The following is a 17,107-nucleotide window of genomic DNA, read 5'->3' as shown; positions in this document are numbered from 1 at the left end:
TGCTGGAGTAACTCAGCGGGACAGGCAGCATCTTTGGAGAGAAGGAATGGGTGACCTTTTGGGTCGAGACACTTCTTCAGACTAGATGGGGAAAGGGGGAACGAGAGATATAGACAATGTAGAGAGATAAAGAGCAATGAAGGAAAGATATTCAAAAAAAGATATGCATCTCCAGAGATGCTGCCGGTCCTGCTGAATTACTCCAGCTTTTTGTGTCTATCTTCGGTTTAAACCAGCATCTGCAATTCCTTCTATTCTAACTGTTCAACTTCAATGAAATAGTATGGGAGATTTTCCCTTTCAATCCCCTTCTATGAGCCCAAATTAACCAGCGAATAGTCAGAACTGCACAGCATGGAACCAGGCCCTTCAGCCCACCTTATCCACTGGGCTAGTCCCATTTCCCTGCGTTTGACCCACTACCCACTCAACCCTTCCCATCCATATACCTGTCCAAATGTCTTATAAAAGTTATTCATGTATCTGCTTTTATAGCTTCATCTGGCAGCTCATTCCAGATATGGAATGTATTACTTTATTGCCACATGACAAGGCACAGTGAAATTCTGCGAGAGTTGTGGACTATCTTCTCAGTGGAAAAGTTGGCTCTGAGGTTCCTCTTAAATGTTTCCCCTCTCACTTTAAGTCTACGCCCTCTAGTTTTAGAATCCTCAACCCTGGGAAACAGGCAGGGAGGATTCACTTTACCCATGCCTCTCATGTTCATGTACACCTTAATAAGGTTACCCTTCAACCTCTTGCCCTTCAAAGAAGAGTCGCAACCTATCCAACTTCTCCCTGCAACTTAATCCCCCAAAAAGATGCAAACAGCCCTGAAATTACTCCAACTTACTATATATATTCTAATTTTTAAAATAGGCCCCATAGCAGAAGCGTCCGGGTCACGGGGCTGGAAACTGGAAGTACCCCGAGCCAATTCTGCTACCACCATCATCTATTGCGTCAAGTGATGGCTTCCACTGATTGTCGCCGGAAGCTTGCGTCCTTTTCAGGACGGACGATGACAACGAGGTCAACATTTGTAACAAGATGGACACGAAAAGAAGAAGAAGAAGAAGAAGAAGAAAAAATAAACTGACAGATGGTTTTTCCAGCAAAGCAAGAACAGCTGAACATTTGTCTATGCGGTATGAATATGAAGTGAAAAGATGTGTCAACGAGGGTGAACAGTCAACTGGGATTGAATGCACAGTCATGGATGGAAGCTTATTCTTTATTACACTGGATATGAGTCAGTATTTCTTGCTGGCCAGCTTCTTCTCCATATCCAGCCCTCTTGACCCCAATTATTTTGCTGGGACCCTTGCTTACGCTTGAGTAAGAGAGCATTTACACTATCATGCTTGTCCCATGTACTCCAAACTGCAGTTTAAAGTAAACATGGTTAATTATCGCCAGAAGCACAGCCCCAGGCTGACTTTTTTAAAATCACTTCAATGCCTTTTTAAGGGAGCAATATTTTCTCAGTTTAAATGCAAAACTATAGATCATAATAATAGATATGACTTTGAATCAGAGGACTGTGGCGGCACATTGGTACAACAGTAGAGTTGCTGCCTTACAACGCCAGAGACCCGGGTTCAATCCTGACGTGTGCTGTCGGTACGCGATCCCTCTGACCGCGTGGGTTTCCTCGGGGTGCTCTGGTTTCTTCCCACATTCCAAAGAGGTCCAGGTTTGTAAGTTAATTAGCTTCAGTAAAATTAGAAATTGTCCCTAGTGTGTGGTGACAGTGCTAAGGTAGACACAAAATGCTGGAGTAACTCAGCGGGACCGGTAGCAGCTCTGGATAGAAGGAAAGAAGTCGACCCGAAACGTCACCCATTCCTTCTCTCCAGAGATGCTGCCTGTCCCGTTGAGTTACTCCAACACTTTGTGTCTATCTTCCATTTAAACCAGCATCTGCAGTTCTTTCATCCACAGTGACGGTGCTAATGTACGGGGCGATCATTGATCGGTGCGGACTCGGTGGGTCAAAGGGACTGTTTCCGTGCGGTACCTCTGAAGAATAAACACTGGAATCAGTCTCTCTGCCTTGCAAATCTGTTTTCCTTCCTTGAATCATAACTAAATTACTGTTTGTGCGAGCATATTCTCCAGAAGTGGCTGGCTTGTTTCCATTTTCCATTAAAGTTGCGATCAGCAGGATGGGAAATCAGCTTTGTATTTACCATCTAAAAAGTTTTACATTCAGATCAACATGGCTTTAAAAATAAATTATTCAAGTTCTTCAGTAAAACCAATCCCTGATGCAGGATAGGCACAGATTAAATAGATAATTGCAGACAAAGTCTGTAAGTATTACATGCAAATCAAGCAGAATATCTGGCAATTAAAATTAAAACTGCATTTCATACACCTCATTAAGTGGAATATATTAAAAGGGAATAGTAAACTAGAATTGATTAACCAGAAGGATAAAATTTTACTCCCACAATTTTTATTGATGAAATATTCTGTCTCGCATGATTGCTCTCTTGCGAAGGACAATTTATATTGTTAACTCTGAAAATCATCTGATAGCATCGGGTTGGGAAGGGGGAGGTGGTAGAAAAAAAGGATACGTATTGAGGCTTCTCAAGTGGATGAACATTAAAAAAATATATAAGATTAATCTGATATTGGGCAATCAGATAGCACAGCACAAACTAATAGAGGTTATTCACCACCATTGGAGGGGTCAAGGAAAGAGCGTTCACGTCGCAGCCCTGTTTTCACCACCAAGCACAAGAAGCTCTGGCTGAACAACTTCTAATCTTGTGGTGGACTCGATAAGAAGAAGAAGACTTCCATTGGAAGAAACATAGAATGTGTAGGAAAGACCTGCAGCTGCTGGTTTAAATCGAAGGTAAACACAAAACATCGAAAATAGGTGCAGGAGTAGGCCATTCGGCCCTACGAGCCAGCACTGCCATTCATTATGATCATGGCTGATCATCCAAAGTTAGTACCCCGTTCCTGCTTTCTCCCCATATCCCTTAATTTCATTAGCCCTCAGAGCTCAGGAAGAGAATGGGGAACATTCAGAAGACGTCTGAAGAAGGGTCTTGACCCGAAATGTCACCCATTCTTTCTCTCCAGAGATGCTGCCTGTCCCGCTGAGTTACTCCAACATTTTTATGTTTATCTTTGGGTAAATTAGGACCAGTCAACATGGTGTTGTCCATACCAGGTCATGCCTAATGAACTTGATTGAGTTTGAGGAGGGCAATTGGTGAGGTAAGGCAGTGGATGTTGGTGCCATAGAGTTATGTTATACACCATGGAAACATGCTCTTCCACCCAACTTGCCCACACCGACAATCCCCTCCTGATGTTATACAACTCCATAAGATCACCCCTCATCCTCCCAGGAATAAAATCTAACCTCTCCCTATAGCTCTGGCCCTCGAGTCATTGCAACATCCTCATAAATCTCTGGAATGTTGGTGGTTACAGGCAGACCCAAGAGAAGTATTTAACATTATGAAAGGCGTAGATAGCATATACGATCAGAACCATTTTTAAAGGCAAAGGAGAGATACAGGGGTAAGTGTTTATATGCAGAGAGTGTCCGGTGCATGGAATGTGCTGCCATGATGGGTGGAGGCAGATACAATAGTTGCATTGAAGAGACTAATGGCCCTGTCCCACGGTACGAGTTCATTCCAAGAGCTCTCCCGAGTTTAAAAAAAAAAAAAACTTGTGGTAAGCACGGAGAATGAACGTAGCGGGTATGTCGGAGCTCGGGGACGTCTCTTAGCGGCTCGTGACGCTAACAGCAGGTACTCGAGTAGACTTGCTAACGGCAGGTAAGCTTCGACATGTTGAAATATGTCCACGAGAGCCCCGAGGACCGACAAGCGGCCATTACTGTAAATCTCCGAGTTCGAATCAGGGCAAACTCGGGAGAGCTCTTGGAATGAACTCGTACCGTTGGACAGGGCCATTAGATAGGCATGGAGATATGCTTAGAATGGATTGGTGTGAATCACAAGGAGATTACTTTTACATCATGTTCAGCACAAACATTGTGGGCTGAAGGGCTTGATCCTGCATTGGTCAATGTTCATTGTTCAAACCAGCAGTGTTGCATTGCTATCCTTCAGATTCCACAGATCTTCACTTCAAGTTCTGAACTCAACAGAGATGCCTGTGAGAGCCCACAAATTGGACTTAGGACCTCTTGACTAGAGAGAAGCATTGAAACTAACCAGGTGTTCCAATTCCAGACACCGCCACTCTACCCATTCTAGGTAGAGATGGTTATTGTCCATGGAATTTATAGAATAGACTAGGGTAGTGCCTTTCCCCAGAATGAGTGCTCCAGGTATGGGAATCTCATTGCTCATTCCCATTTGATTCTAACATTATAGTGTTCCCTTGTTTAATGACATTGATACCTAATGTCCTCACTTCAGGGGGCAGGCTGAAAGGGTGAGGGTGAAGGGTGAGGCTGAAATCAGAAGGTTTCAAATGGGCGCCTCTGACAATCAAACCATAATTCACTTTTCCCATTTCCCATCTCCACTCATGAATCCATTGCCCAAGAATGGTCTGCCATTCAAGGTTTAACAAAGATAGACGCAAAACGCTGGATTAACTCGACCTGAAACGTCACCCGTTCCTTTTCTTCAGAGATGCTGCCTGACCCGCTATGCACTTGCAGCAATGGGGTAGATAGGAAGATCATGAATTCATCCTTCGCATATGAGATGTCCGTTTGAGAGTCTGATGACGGAGGAAGGAACTGCTCGTGATATCTGGTGGTCGGTGGTTACAAGCGTTTTTGTATGTCCTGGCAAGAGAAGAGGGGTGAGGATGACTGGGGAGCGAGTGGTTCTTGTTTATGTTGGCTGCTCCCCGAAGCAGCACGAAGTGTAGATGGAATTGATGATGGATGGTGAGGAAAGGCTGGCATCCATGATGCACTGGGCTGTGCTCACACTTCAGTAATTAATTACTTGTGGTCTTGGGCAGAACCGTAGCCAAACTAACCTGTGATGCATCCGGATAAAATGCCTTCTATGGTGCTTCTGCAAAATTGGTACATCATGCCAAATATCCTCAGCCTTCTGAGGAAGTAGACATGTTAGTTTGTTTTCTTGGTGTGGCGTCAAAATTGTGCACTCTGTTTTGCGAAGGAGCATTTCAGAAGAAGGGTCTCGACCTGAAACGTCGCCTATTTCCTTCGCTCCATAGATGCTGCCTCACCCGCTGAGATTCTCCAGCATTTTTGTCTAACTTCGATTTTCCAGCATCTGCAGTTCCTTCTTAAACACTACACATGTACATGATTCCTTTCAGGATATCCAAGGCAATTTATGGTCAATGTACTTCTGTGGTCGAATTTCATGAGGTGACTGTGCTACCAATTAAACCACATTGAACCAACAATCCAAAGTTAAACACTCTCTGAAGAAGGGTTTTGGCCCGAAACGTTGCCTATTTCCTTCGCTCCATAGATGCTGCTGCACCCGCTGAGTTTCTCCAGCATTTTTGTGTACAATCCAAAGTTAATGTTGGAAATGGAGCCGTCATGTGGTCAGAGAATGGAAACAAGCTCTTCTGCCCAACTTGCCCATGCCATCCAAGATGCCCCACTTACATTAGCACCAACCGCCCATATTTGGACAACATCCCTCGAAACCTTTTCTACCCATGTAAAGATTAATAGATTTTTTTAAACTCTGCAAATTTAAACCAAGCTGCCAATTTCAAATACATTCCAGTCTCTAAGCATTAAAGGCTAGAAATTGGATTAAAAAATCCTATCTTTACAAAAAAAAAGCAACATTTACAGCAATATTTGAAATGTTTGCACTTATTTCCTGTCTGGTGCCACCCACTGGGAAGTTGGACCAGGCGTTTCCTGTCACAATTCACCAAAGCTTTGGTGCAATTTCCCTGTCATGTGTCATAGATGGGACGACAACAATCTGCGTGGTATCACCAACCTTAGTGCCAGCAGCATCCAGCACAGTGCGAGCCAGTTGTAAGCTGATGACTGACTGCAGCTCATCGACTCCTCAGTCTGTAGTCGATGTTGTCAAGTGGGGTCTTCCTGACATTTCCCCCCTCCTTATTCTCCTCCTCCTAGGGCAGCACGGTGGCACAGCAGAAGAGTTGCTGCCTTACGACGCCAGATACCCAGGATCAATCCTGACTATGGGTGCTTTGTGTACGGAGTTTGTGTATGTTCTCCCTGTGACCTGCTTGGGATTTCTCCGGGTGCTCCAGTTTCCTCCCACACTCCAAAGACGTACAGGTTTGTAGGCTAATTGGCTTTGGTAAAATAGTAAATTATCCCAAGTTGCCCCCTCTCTTTGGCAGCACAAGGTTTACTCTAATATTTCTTACAGCTTGGAATATTCTTCTAGGAAGGTTGTCAGAAGTCTGCCACATTAGGGGGGTTGATCTGCCCTTTCACTCAGCATTTGTTTAATGATGGAATAAGAGTGGAGCCAAATTTCTGGGCATATTTAGAAATACATATTTCTCCAAATACCAACTTTGGTCAAATATTTTCAGTATTCATGCCACAGGAGAAAAGGATAAAGAATGACATGTTTTAAGAGATCCAAGACAAAAAGTTAGAGAATAACGAGGCATTAAATAAAACCCGAGCACATAATTGAAAATGATTTGGGTTATTTTTAGTGTTTTCATTAAGAGTTCATTCGCTGTGAGTAAGGAATGTTATAAACTTGCACAAGTGACTGGTGTTTTTCAATTTGCTCTCAAATGCTACACATTTCAAGGTTTTTCATCTGATTATAAAACAATGAGTCAAATAAGGTCAGACTATGCAGACGGAATGGTTCTCCATTTACTTAATCATAAACTTGAACCAAATATTAATCCTCAAAGGGGAAATAACAGCATATCTTTGCAAATTCATTTCAGGTATATGGGCAGTTTGCTATGTGGTAGTTACAAGCCTGAGAAACAAACAATAAACGGCATAGTCAGCAGGTAAGGCAGCGTAAATGAAAGAGAAACAGTTAACAACAAGTCTGCAACACGTCCTTAATATTCTGATTAAAATTTTTAAAAAGCAGATGTTGTAAACGGAGATGCTGGAAATAATCTGCAGGTCAGGCAGCATCTGTGGGAAGAGAACCTTGCTATTAAAAGTTCCTGAGCTGAAACATAAGGGCCTGTCCCACTTGGGTGTCATTTGCAGGTGGCGCGCCAAGATTTTGTGAATCCCGCGCGTCACTGCCCACGACACCACGCACCATGCGCATCACAACGCGCGCATCGTGTGTCATGACGTGTAAACGATGCCGCGTAAATGACCCGCAAATGATGCCTAAGTGGGACAGGCCATTTATTCTATTTGTTTCCCTTTCTATGGATTTTGCCTGATTCTGCTGAGTTTGTCCTGTATTTCAGCTTTTAAGTCATACGGCAAGGAAACAGGCTCTTCGGCCCAACTCGTTCTTGTTGACGAAGATGTCCCATCTAAACCAGTCCCAAGGCAGGACAGGGCGGTATTTCAGTGCCTTCATGTCTGACCCCACTCATGCAGTTACTCCAGCATTTTATGTCCATCTTCGGTGTAAACCAGCATCTACAGTTCCTTCCTACACATCCAGAGATACTGCCTGTCCCACTGAATTACTCCAGCATTTTGTGCGTATCTTCGGTGCCCCAGTCATGATCTGCTGTTGGTGCGGAGATAGTCGTGGTGTCATACAACATGGAAACAGGGCTTTCAGCCCAACTCATCCATGCTGACCAAGATGCCACACCAAAGTTAGTCCCATTCGCCCACATTTGGCCCCTATCCCTCTAAACCTTTCCTATCCATGTACCTGTCCAAATAAACATAATAGCTGCATAATAATCGGTGTCTGCAATTTTTTTAAATTTTCAATGAATGAAACACCACAGGTTTTTGGTCTTTTCATGGATACCACAGGCATACCTTGAGATACGATTCGACTTCATTTTTGGTAAGCAATAACAAAAGCAGGTAATGGTAACAACACAACATTCACTTGTTTAAACTCTCTACTAATTGGAACAAAACCAAACCCCTGTCTATACAAGGAACTGCAGATGCCAGTTTACAAAAACAAAAAGACAAAGTGCCCAAAGAGTAACTCAACAGGTCAGGCAGCATTTGCGGAGAACATGGATAAGCAATGTTTCAGGATGGGAGCCTTTCCTCAGACCAAAGCCCCGTCTTGCCATTGTGTATGTCTGCCATCAGCTCAGTTGAGAACTAGATCAGCATCGAACCTAGTTGCACAGGTCAGGAAGGAGTTAATGGATCATGGCCGAACAGTCAGGGAACTGCAATGGGCCGCTGCATGTCTAGACCAAGTACAGGAAGAAAGTCAGACAGAATAGCTGCTCTTGATCGGTATTTTCTATGTTTCCATGTAACCAGTAAGCCAGACCTAGTTGGGTCCTGGCACAATTGTACTGGGACGACTAATTTTCTCACAGCTAATTTTCCCACTAGGCTGGTCAATTCATTGACCAACACATGACAGAATAAACTCAAAAACTGTGGATTTGTCCTTGAAGTGTCGCCAGTTAATATATTGGCAGGTGAAGCAAGCTCAGCCTTTTGGCCATCAATACTGTGGAATGCAAATGCAAACGAGCAAGTGGGAGCTCTTCAGAGAGTCTGGCGAGTTGACTTAACAGCTGAAAGCTTTGTGCATTCACGAGGGAGCTATGGGATGGATTGCTGGCCCTCTGGGCCCGAACAACTGCCAACTGACAGAGTCCAACATAACAAGCCTTAGAGCGAGAGAGGCAAGCAGAGAACAGATTTGGCCGAGAAGATTTAAATGTATGCGTTGCAAGTCTTCTGGAATTTAAGCTGCAGTTGATTATTGGAAATAAAAATTCTGATCCTTTTTATGAAACGGATGTCATTTCCCAGTAATTCACTGCAACTTAAACCCCCATCAGCATGCAATAACTGCAAATTGAGTTTCATCTATTGGCCAAGAACAGAACGACCACAAATCCCATAAATTAAACATCCCAGCCTGGAGACAGGCACACAGCGCAGCTAGAATACAGAAAGAGATGGAGGGATAAACAGATAGCTCTACCACACGACAACCTTAAACAAACAGGCTTGATATAGAATGGGAAGGATTTGGCCAAGATCCTACGCCCATGATGAGTTATAGCAGGGGTTGCAACAGAGATGCTGCAATTAGTGACGTGCCATCGGGTTCAAAGGTCGGAAAGAGCCCATCCCCGCCCATCTCACCGCAAAGTAGAATCAAATCCTGCTTTTGCTTTTAATCACTGAGCAATGCCAACATGAAGGATGACTCAAACCCAGCTCTGGCCTGAATACAAGACAGTCAACAGCTAAATAACATGCTGACATTCACCCACCAACACCTAACCAAGACAAGGCGTGAAAGAGCCAACTAAACAAGGTCTGAAGAAAGGTCTCGACCCAAAAGTCACCCATTCCTTCTCTCCAGCGATGCTGCCTGTCCTGCTGAGTTATTCCAGCATTTTGAGTCTATCTTCAGTTAGAACAGATTAGTCCACAGTACCGTAATTTACCACAGCTTTTGTGTCTATCTTTAGTGTAAACTAGCATCCGCAGTTCCTTTCTGCACAACTAAATAAGATATCGGAGGATAGTTCATTACCAATACAATTTAGAAACAGCAAACCTAACTGATAGAGAAACAGACAAAGTGCTGGGATAACATGAACAGGTCAGGCAGCATCTGAAGATGCGTGGATAGATAACGTGTTGGGTCAGGATCTATCTTCACACTGGTCCTGACCCGAAACAAGAAACATTTCCTTAAACCGTGTTGCCTTTTGGTAAAGTTTCTGCTTTGGAAACGATGCTAATGGGAGGGAGATGAGCAGTTGTTACTTTTCTTTATGCTCATAAGGGTTTGCTCATGTGAGGGATCAACATAAAACCCTCTCAGATCAGCTGCAGCTCTTGTGCACGCAATTCTTTTCCCACTTCTCTTGTCAGTGCAGCACCTCCCCCCGAGATTCCACCACACATTCGGAGAGAGTGGCCAGGATCTTATAGACTTCTATAGATCCCTCAGCCTCCTGGATTGGAGAACCTCCATTATAGGAAGAGTGTATAGAATGCATTTATTAGTTTCCTTGAACCAAAGGAGGGGGCTGAGGGGTGACCTGACAGAAGTCCATAAGATTAAGAGATTATGAAAATCTTCCCCCCCACCCATATGAAAATCTCCCCATTATAAAGGCACCAAAAGCAAAAGGGGATAAGGTGAAAGGAAGGAGTTTTAAAGGGGATCTGTCATGTACAGAGTGTGGTTGATATCTGAAAAATGCCATTGGTGGTGGAATCAGATGCCATTACTTCTTTAAGAGACAGTTAGACAAACACTTACCTCGGCAAGGCATAGAAAGAGAAAAGTCCAAATACAGACAAGTGTGTAGATGGGCAAAACCGTTGGCATGGACACATTGGGCCTAGGGTCTGTTTTTTTGCTCAACAACTATGGCCATGACCAAGGTTCCCCATCCGGCCTTCTGCTAGCTTCTTTAGACTTTAGAGATACAGCATGGAATTGGGTCCTTCAGCTCATCAAGTCTACGCCGACCAGTACACTACACACAAGGGCCAATTTACAATTTTTACTGAAGCCAATTAACCTGCAAACCTGTACGCTTTTGGAGTGTGGGAGGAGGCTGGGGCACCTGGAGAAAACCCAAGCGGTCACAGGGAGAACAGACAAACTCCATGTAGACAGCAACACTAATCAAGATCGAACCTGGGTATCTGGTGCTGTAAGGCAGCAACGTTACCACTGTGCCACCCAGCGCTAATTCTACGTCAGAGTAATCTTTGGGCTCATGCCCACTTGAGGTTTGAAAGATGCCAAGTCTCATTTCACCTGGGATGCTAACAGTGAGCGGAAAGATATTGTCAATCCTTTGACCTGATGGTGCAGCAAAAAGCAGAGATGAAATACATCGTCTACCATCCACTCCATCTACGAGCTAAGCGTGTAAAGGAAGAATCAATTGTTCCAAAAACCAATTCGTATTTTATTTTCTGAAAAGAGTAGCTTCTACTTACATACAACGGTGCTTGATTTGGTGAGAGTCTCATGACAGAGGCTGCTGTAACAAGAGGAAAAACAGCAAATTAGTTTTTAAGCCATAAAGTTACTCAGTAACATATTCAGCCATAAAACCACACATGGGTTAGGAATTTAATACAAGGTTTAAACTATGACCGCATGCCATTCTTGTTTCTAGTTTAAATGTTCCTCGATTAATTTCATCGCGACTTTCCTACATGTGGAACAGACTCCATACTTTTTTACAAACATTGTGTTTTCCTTGAACGACTAAAATATAAATAGCACTCACAGTGCCCTCCATAATGTCTGGGACAAAGACCCGTCATTTATTCATTTGCCTCAGTACTCCACAATTTGAGATGTGTAATTTTAAAAAATCACATGTGGTTAAAGTGCACATTGTCAGACATGTGACAATAATAAACCTGAACCAAAGCGTTAACGATTGTGAGCAAATCCTGACATAAAGAATCAGTCTGAAGAAAAGTCTCGACTCGAGACGTCACCTATTCCTTCGCTCCATAGATGCTGCCTCACCCGCTGAGTTTCTCCAGCATTTTTGTCTACCTTAAAGAATCAGGCTGGTTTGTAGTTGTATGGCTCCTTTACAAGTAAACATCTTCCTGTGTTTATGGGGCGAGGGTATGGTGGGATGATTAAAATAGTTGAAAGCTCAAATGTTAGGTTTTGACAAGGAGAAAATAATGGGGAAATTGTGTGGGGAAACCAAGTCATGACGGATCAAAGGCTTGGGTTGACAATGTTTATCGGGACATTCTAGATTTTCCTTCACAATCTGCTGAATCTAATGGACAGTTTTAGTTTAGGGATGGGATGCAAGCAGAAGCCTCCACGTAGCGCATCCTGGGCAATGCTGACGACAGAAACTGTACCACAGATCAAACCTGGGTCCCGGAAAAAAGATTTCGACCCAAAACGTCACCTATTCCTTTTCTCCATACATGCTGTCTGATCCGCTGAGTTACTCCAGCTTTTTGTGTCTATCTTCGACTTAAACCAGCATCTGCAGTTCAATCCTACACTTCTGGGTGTCTGGCATTGTGAGGCAGCAACTCTACCATTGCTCCACTGTGCTGCCCTGCCGACAATCACTGGGATAGGTAACTAAAGAGGCACTTGGTGCCCGCAAAATCAGAACCCAAGGTTGTTGCCAGGAGAGAAGAGAATATTATGCAGTGTCAAATATAAGTATGACTTTCTTTTCCCCTCCTCATCATTTGCAAATCTCCTCCTCCCAGCTCATAAAAATGTTAACAGCCAATGTCAACAAAACATGACTTCCTCAACTTCATATAAGAGGCAGTGTCAGGGTTTTATTATCAGCTACTGCATGATTTCCTTCCCTGGCTCAAGTGCGTGGTTCTTAATGGAATTCGAGGCAAACAGCCTTGTGACTCATATTGAGGGTGTCCTACTGTAACATAGGATTCATGCCATCTCCCAATCGGACTGCTTGCTTTAAACCTCCGACATGACAATCAAAGACCAGAAAGAGAAATCACATTGAAACAAAAGAGAATCACAACTTCAGTTCAGTTTAGCTTGTTGTCACGTGTATAGAGGTACAGTGAAAAGCTTTTGTTGCGTGCTAACCAGTCAGCCAAAAGACAGTACATGATTACAATTGAGCCATTCACAGTGCACAGATACATGATAAAGGAATAACGTTTAATACAAGATAACACCAGTAAAGTCAGGTAAAAGTTAGTCCGTGGGTCACCAATGAGGTAGATAGTAGTTCAGGACTGCTCTCAAGTTGTGGAAGGATGATTCAGTTGCCTAATATCTTTAAATATCATTTGAAAACAATTAATGGTAGGAATAATTTAGCAGGCAGAGGAATGGTAATTAAATGGTATTTGAGTATTTCAAAATACATTTCGATGACAGGTTAAGCAAACAGTGGGGGGTTAATGAGGGAAGTGACAGTGCTCTTGACTTTCAGTTCTGCTCTTAATTTTGAAAACACAAAGAATGTCCTTTTGCACAAAATACTTGCGATTCACATGCAGTGCCCTTGGCCAACACGAATTGCTACACTTCATCATCCTACTGTCTCAGAGGTTTGTCACAAACAAAAAAAAACAGGCCTGCCAGTTGTTACCTAAATGCTTTGGCCCACATTTTGGTTTCAGTCATACACGTGGGATATGAGAAACAAGTCCTGATAAAAAGTCTTACACTTTAGTTGTGGCACGTTCCAATAACTCAGAATAATCGCATCATTCTAGCACAATCACTATTTTATCATGACTGAGACATTTAGGAGAAAAATCAAGTGCTGGAGTAACTCAGCGGGTCAGGCAGTACCACTTGCAAACAAGCTGGTTTGAAACCGACAATAGACACAAAATGCTGGAGTAACTCAGCAGGACAGGCAGCATCTCTGGAGAGTAGGAATGGGCGGCGTTTCGGGTCGAGACCCAAAATCTCCCCCTCCCCTGACTCTCAGTGTGAGGAAGGGTCACCACCCGAAACGTCACCCGTTCCTTCTCTCCAGAGATGCTGCCTGTCCCGCTCAGTTACTCCAGCATTTTGTGTCTATCTTGGATCTGTAACGTTTTGGTTTGTCATCCTTCTGCAAAGCCACCCCTGTTCTTCTCTGGCCCATTACAAAGCCCCTCGCCTATGTCGATCTATTCCCTTCCACACTTTGTCCCGTCTCCCTCCTTTTCAGGCTTTCTTCCCCCCTCTCTACATAATCAGTTGGAAGAAGGATCCTGTCCCAAAACATCACCGATCCATGCTCTCCAGGGATGCGCCGTACTTCAGCACTTTGTATCTTATTTGTAATCCAGCATCTGCAGTTCTTTGTGTCTCTAGGAGAAATAATACCTAGGCTCATGGACCAAAGGTAGCGTAGACAAAGTACTGCAACATCCTGGAAGGATGTTGAGATTAAAAATCTTGAATGATGCCCAAAGGATACGTTGGGCAGGGTATCATTGGGCTCATGCGTTCCCTTGTCCCTGGAAAACATCTTCACATTCCAATGCTCACTTTAATGATGCATTGGAAGGAAGACATGTTTTGCTCATTTGGTCACAGTCTTCTTCCCTGTGAAGCAGTTAATCGCGGGCCACATGTCCTCTTCCAAGATACCAACCCCTAATGTTTGCGATGAATTTCCAATGCAATGCTCCGAGTAGACAACCTACTTAAAATGAGAATTAAGATGCAGTTCGTCTAATCTCTGGTTAAGAAGCGACTTCAACAGAACGACAGCGTCATTTGATGGACCAGAAATGCCATGTGATCTCGGGTCCAACCAAGTAAACAGACTGGGCCTCCACATAGTTTTTCATCTGAAATACAGCATCACCGCAGTTCTAGATTGCAATGTCAGGTCGCTTCATACGTAATGGCACGAGCTACGACTCACATTTACCATGCTTGGCTCTGGGTCAGAAGGTGTGGTGTCCAGTCCCAGCACGGTGGCACAGCAGAAGAGTTGCTGCCTGACAGCGCCAGAGACCCGGGTTCGATCCTGACAAAGGGTGTTGTCTGCATGGATTTTGTACATTTTCCCCGTGACCGTGTGGGGTTTCCGTGGGTGCTCCAGTTTGATCCCACACTCCAAACACATACAGGTCAGTACATCAATTGGATTCGGTAAAAATTGTAAATTGTCTCGAGTGTGTAGGATTGTGTTAATGTATGGGGTGATCGCTTGTTGGCATGGATCGGTGGGCCGAAGGGCGTGCTTCCAAGCAGTATCGCAAAACTTTAGTCCTACTTTCAAAACAAAATCTCAGTTGACACTCCAGTGCCACACTGAGGCAATGTTGCACCAACGGCGATAGTCTTTCACAATGAGACCTCATATACCCTCCACATACTATCTTGAATCGGACTTTACTGGCATTTAGGTTAGTTTAACTTAGATACAGCACCGAAACAGGCCCTTCGCCCTACCGAGCAACAACCCTCTGCACATTAACACTACCCTACACACACTAGGGACAATTTACACCAAGCCAATCAACCTACAAACCTCAACGTCTTTGGAGTGTGGGAGGAAACCCAAAGATCTCGGAGAAAACCCACGCTGTCACGGGGAGAACGCAAAAACTCCGTACAGACAGCAGCCTTAGTCGGGATCGAACCCGGGTCTCTGGCGCTGCAAGCGCTGTCATTCGGCAAATGTACCGCTGTGCCACCGGCATTATCTTTCACCAAACGTTATTCCCTTGTCATGTATCTGTACACAACGTCTTTTTCTTCCATCGTTTAGTTGAGTTCAGTTTATTGTCACGTGTACTGAGGTACAGTGGAAAGCTTTTGTTATGTGCCATCCAGTCAGTGGAAAGACTACATGATTACTATCGAGCCATTCACAATGTGATACACAGCAGGAGATTTAGCCCAGGATAGTAGATAGTTTTCCCTCAGTCATCAACATCAAGTACAAATTATCTGCCCGTTAACGGGCAACATTCTACGAGGTTTGTTCTATCAAAATTGGCTTTTAATTCAAAATTGCATTCCATGCGACTGCACTTCAAAAAGATTAGCTTAGAAGCTGCTTTGAAAGGATCAGAAGCCAAAAAAGTAATACTGATGCAAGCCTTCCTCCCTTTAAAGCCCACAATTAGGGTTGAAGACAGGCCAATTAAGGATCGAGGGCAAAAGCCAAAAATTGTACAGCTAAACCACTTGGTTATATTTAATGAAAAAGGAATAACTTTAAAATTGGCAGCCTTGGCTGAGACTAGATCGAAATTCAAGTTCAAAGTCGAGTGCCTTCTGTTTAACCACACTCACCACAACAGTCAAAAAAGAGGAAAAGATAGGATTTAGTAAAAAGGAATGAGTAAAACAAATACAATGCAGATCCTTGCAGGTTTTTATATTTTTGCTGACAATCAACACTTCTTTTCAAATAAGATAAAGCTCTGAAGTCTTTGAATGGAAGCTGAGTATTGGTTGGATAACCTTTACCTCCTACAATCAGCAACAAGCTTTGAAGGAGCAACATGTCACAACTGGAGATCATGGGTTTCTCCGAAAATATAAACCAGATGGGTGTATGGAACTGCCTCAGAGTTAAATTTAACTCAGTTGGTCAGACTGCAGAGTGGAGGCAGAGGGAAGGTTGACGGTTCGGGTTGAAACCCTGCATCAGGACTGAATGTAGAAGCGATAAATTCAGCACCTCTCAACTCGCAAACTGGCCATCTCCCCCGTACACTCGCAGTCCTGATGAAGGTCGCCATCAGAAACATTGATCATCTTATTGCAACCACAGACGCTGCCTGAGCCGCTGAATTGCTCCAGCAGTGTGTTGCTCCAGCACCTACAGTCTCGGTTCTCTGCTTCAAATGTAACCCACGTGGGTTTTCTCCGGGTGCTCTGGTTTCCTCCCACATTCCAAAGACTTCCAAAGGTTACTTAACTTCTGTAAAAACTTGCCCTGGTGCGTAGATTAGAACAAGTGGACTCGACGGGCCGAAGTGCCTGTTTCCATGCTGCATCTCTAAATCTAATAAAAACTAAAACCTAAAGACTGTGCAGTTTAGGATGGACATTCAACCTTCTACCCTGCATCTCTCTCGCATGTGTCAGGAAACCCAGGTGATCACGGGAAGTGTGAACTTCACACGGATGGCTCTGGAGGTCAGGTCCTTAGAGTTATGAAGCAGTACTACTACCTGTTGAACCAGTGAGCCAGAGACAAAAGACACTAAATGGCTTTACGATTGAATTACAAGAGGCATTGAACCTAATGATTTGTGTTTCCCCAGCTCACCCCAGACGCCACCGTGCGGGGCAGAGACGGTGCTCCGGCGGCTGAGGCGGCGTTCTGGCGGCAGCGACCTGAATCCGGGGCTCGGCCGCGGGCCAGTGGATGACATCGTCGGGAGGTCGAGGGTCACAGGTTGATGCCTGTTTTCCGGAGCTCCCGTGGCAACAACTGCGTCCGCTGGACTGGAGGGCGGCAGCTTCGACCACCCCCGGGCCGCGGAGCTTGAACTGCAGGACTGACTTACCATCGCCCGGTGGGGAAT

At 44.2% G+C, this 17,107-nt stretch overlaps 1 protein-coding gene across 8 annotated transcripts in view; it reads right to left on the bottom strand.

Annotated features, from left to right (window-relative positions):
* akap13 (A-kinase anchoring protein 13) overlaps positions 1-17,107 on the bottom strand; it is a 394,804-nt gene that overhangs the window by 281,192 nt on the left and 96,505 nt on the right. For all 8 annotated transcript variants that reach the window (XM_033050598.1, XM_033050601.1, XM_033050602.1 and 5 more), the window contains one exon: positions 11,072-11,115. In XM_033050598.1, the coding sequence (XP_032906489.1) occupies positions 11,072-11,104 (33 nt within the window). In that variant the 5' untranslated portion in view covers positions 11,105-11,115. The remainder of the gene's footprint in view (positions 1-11,071; positions 11,116-17,107) is intronic.

The sequence above is a fragment of the Amblyraja radiata genome, chromosome 34, assembly GCF_010909765.2.
Source record: "Amblyraja radiata isolate CabotCenter1 chromosome 34, sAmbRad1.1.pri, whole genome shotgun sequence".
Taxonomy (NCBI): domain Eukaryota; kingdom Metazoa; phylum Chordata; class Chondrichthyes; order Rajiformes; family Rajidae; genus Amblyraja; species Amblyraja radiata.
The sequence above is the reverse complement of the archived record's forward strand: the minus strand, read 5'-3'. Positions and strand labels throughout refer to the sequence as shown.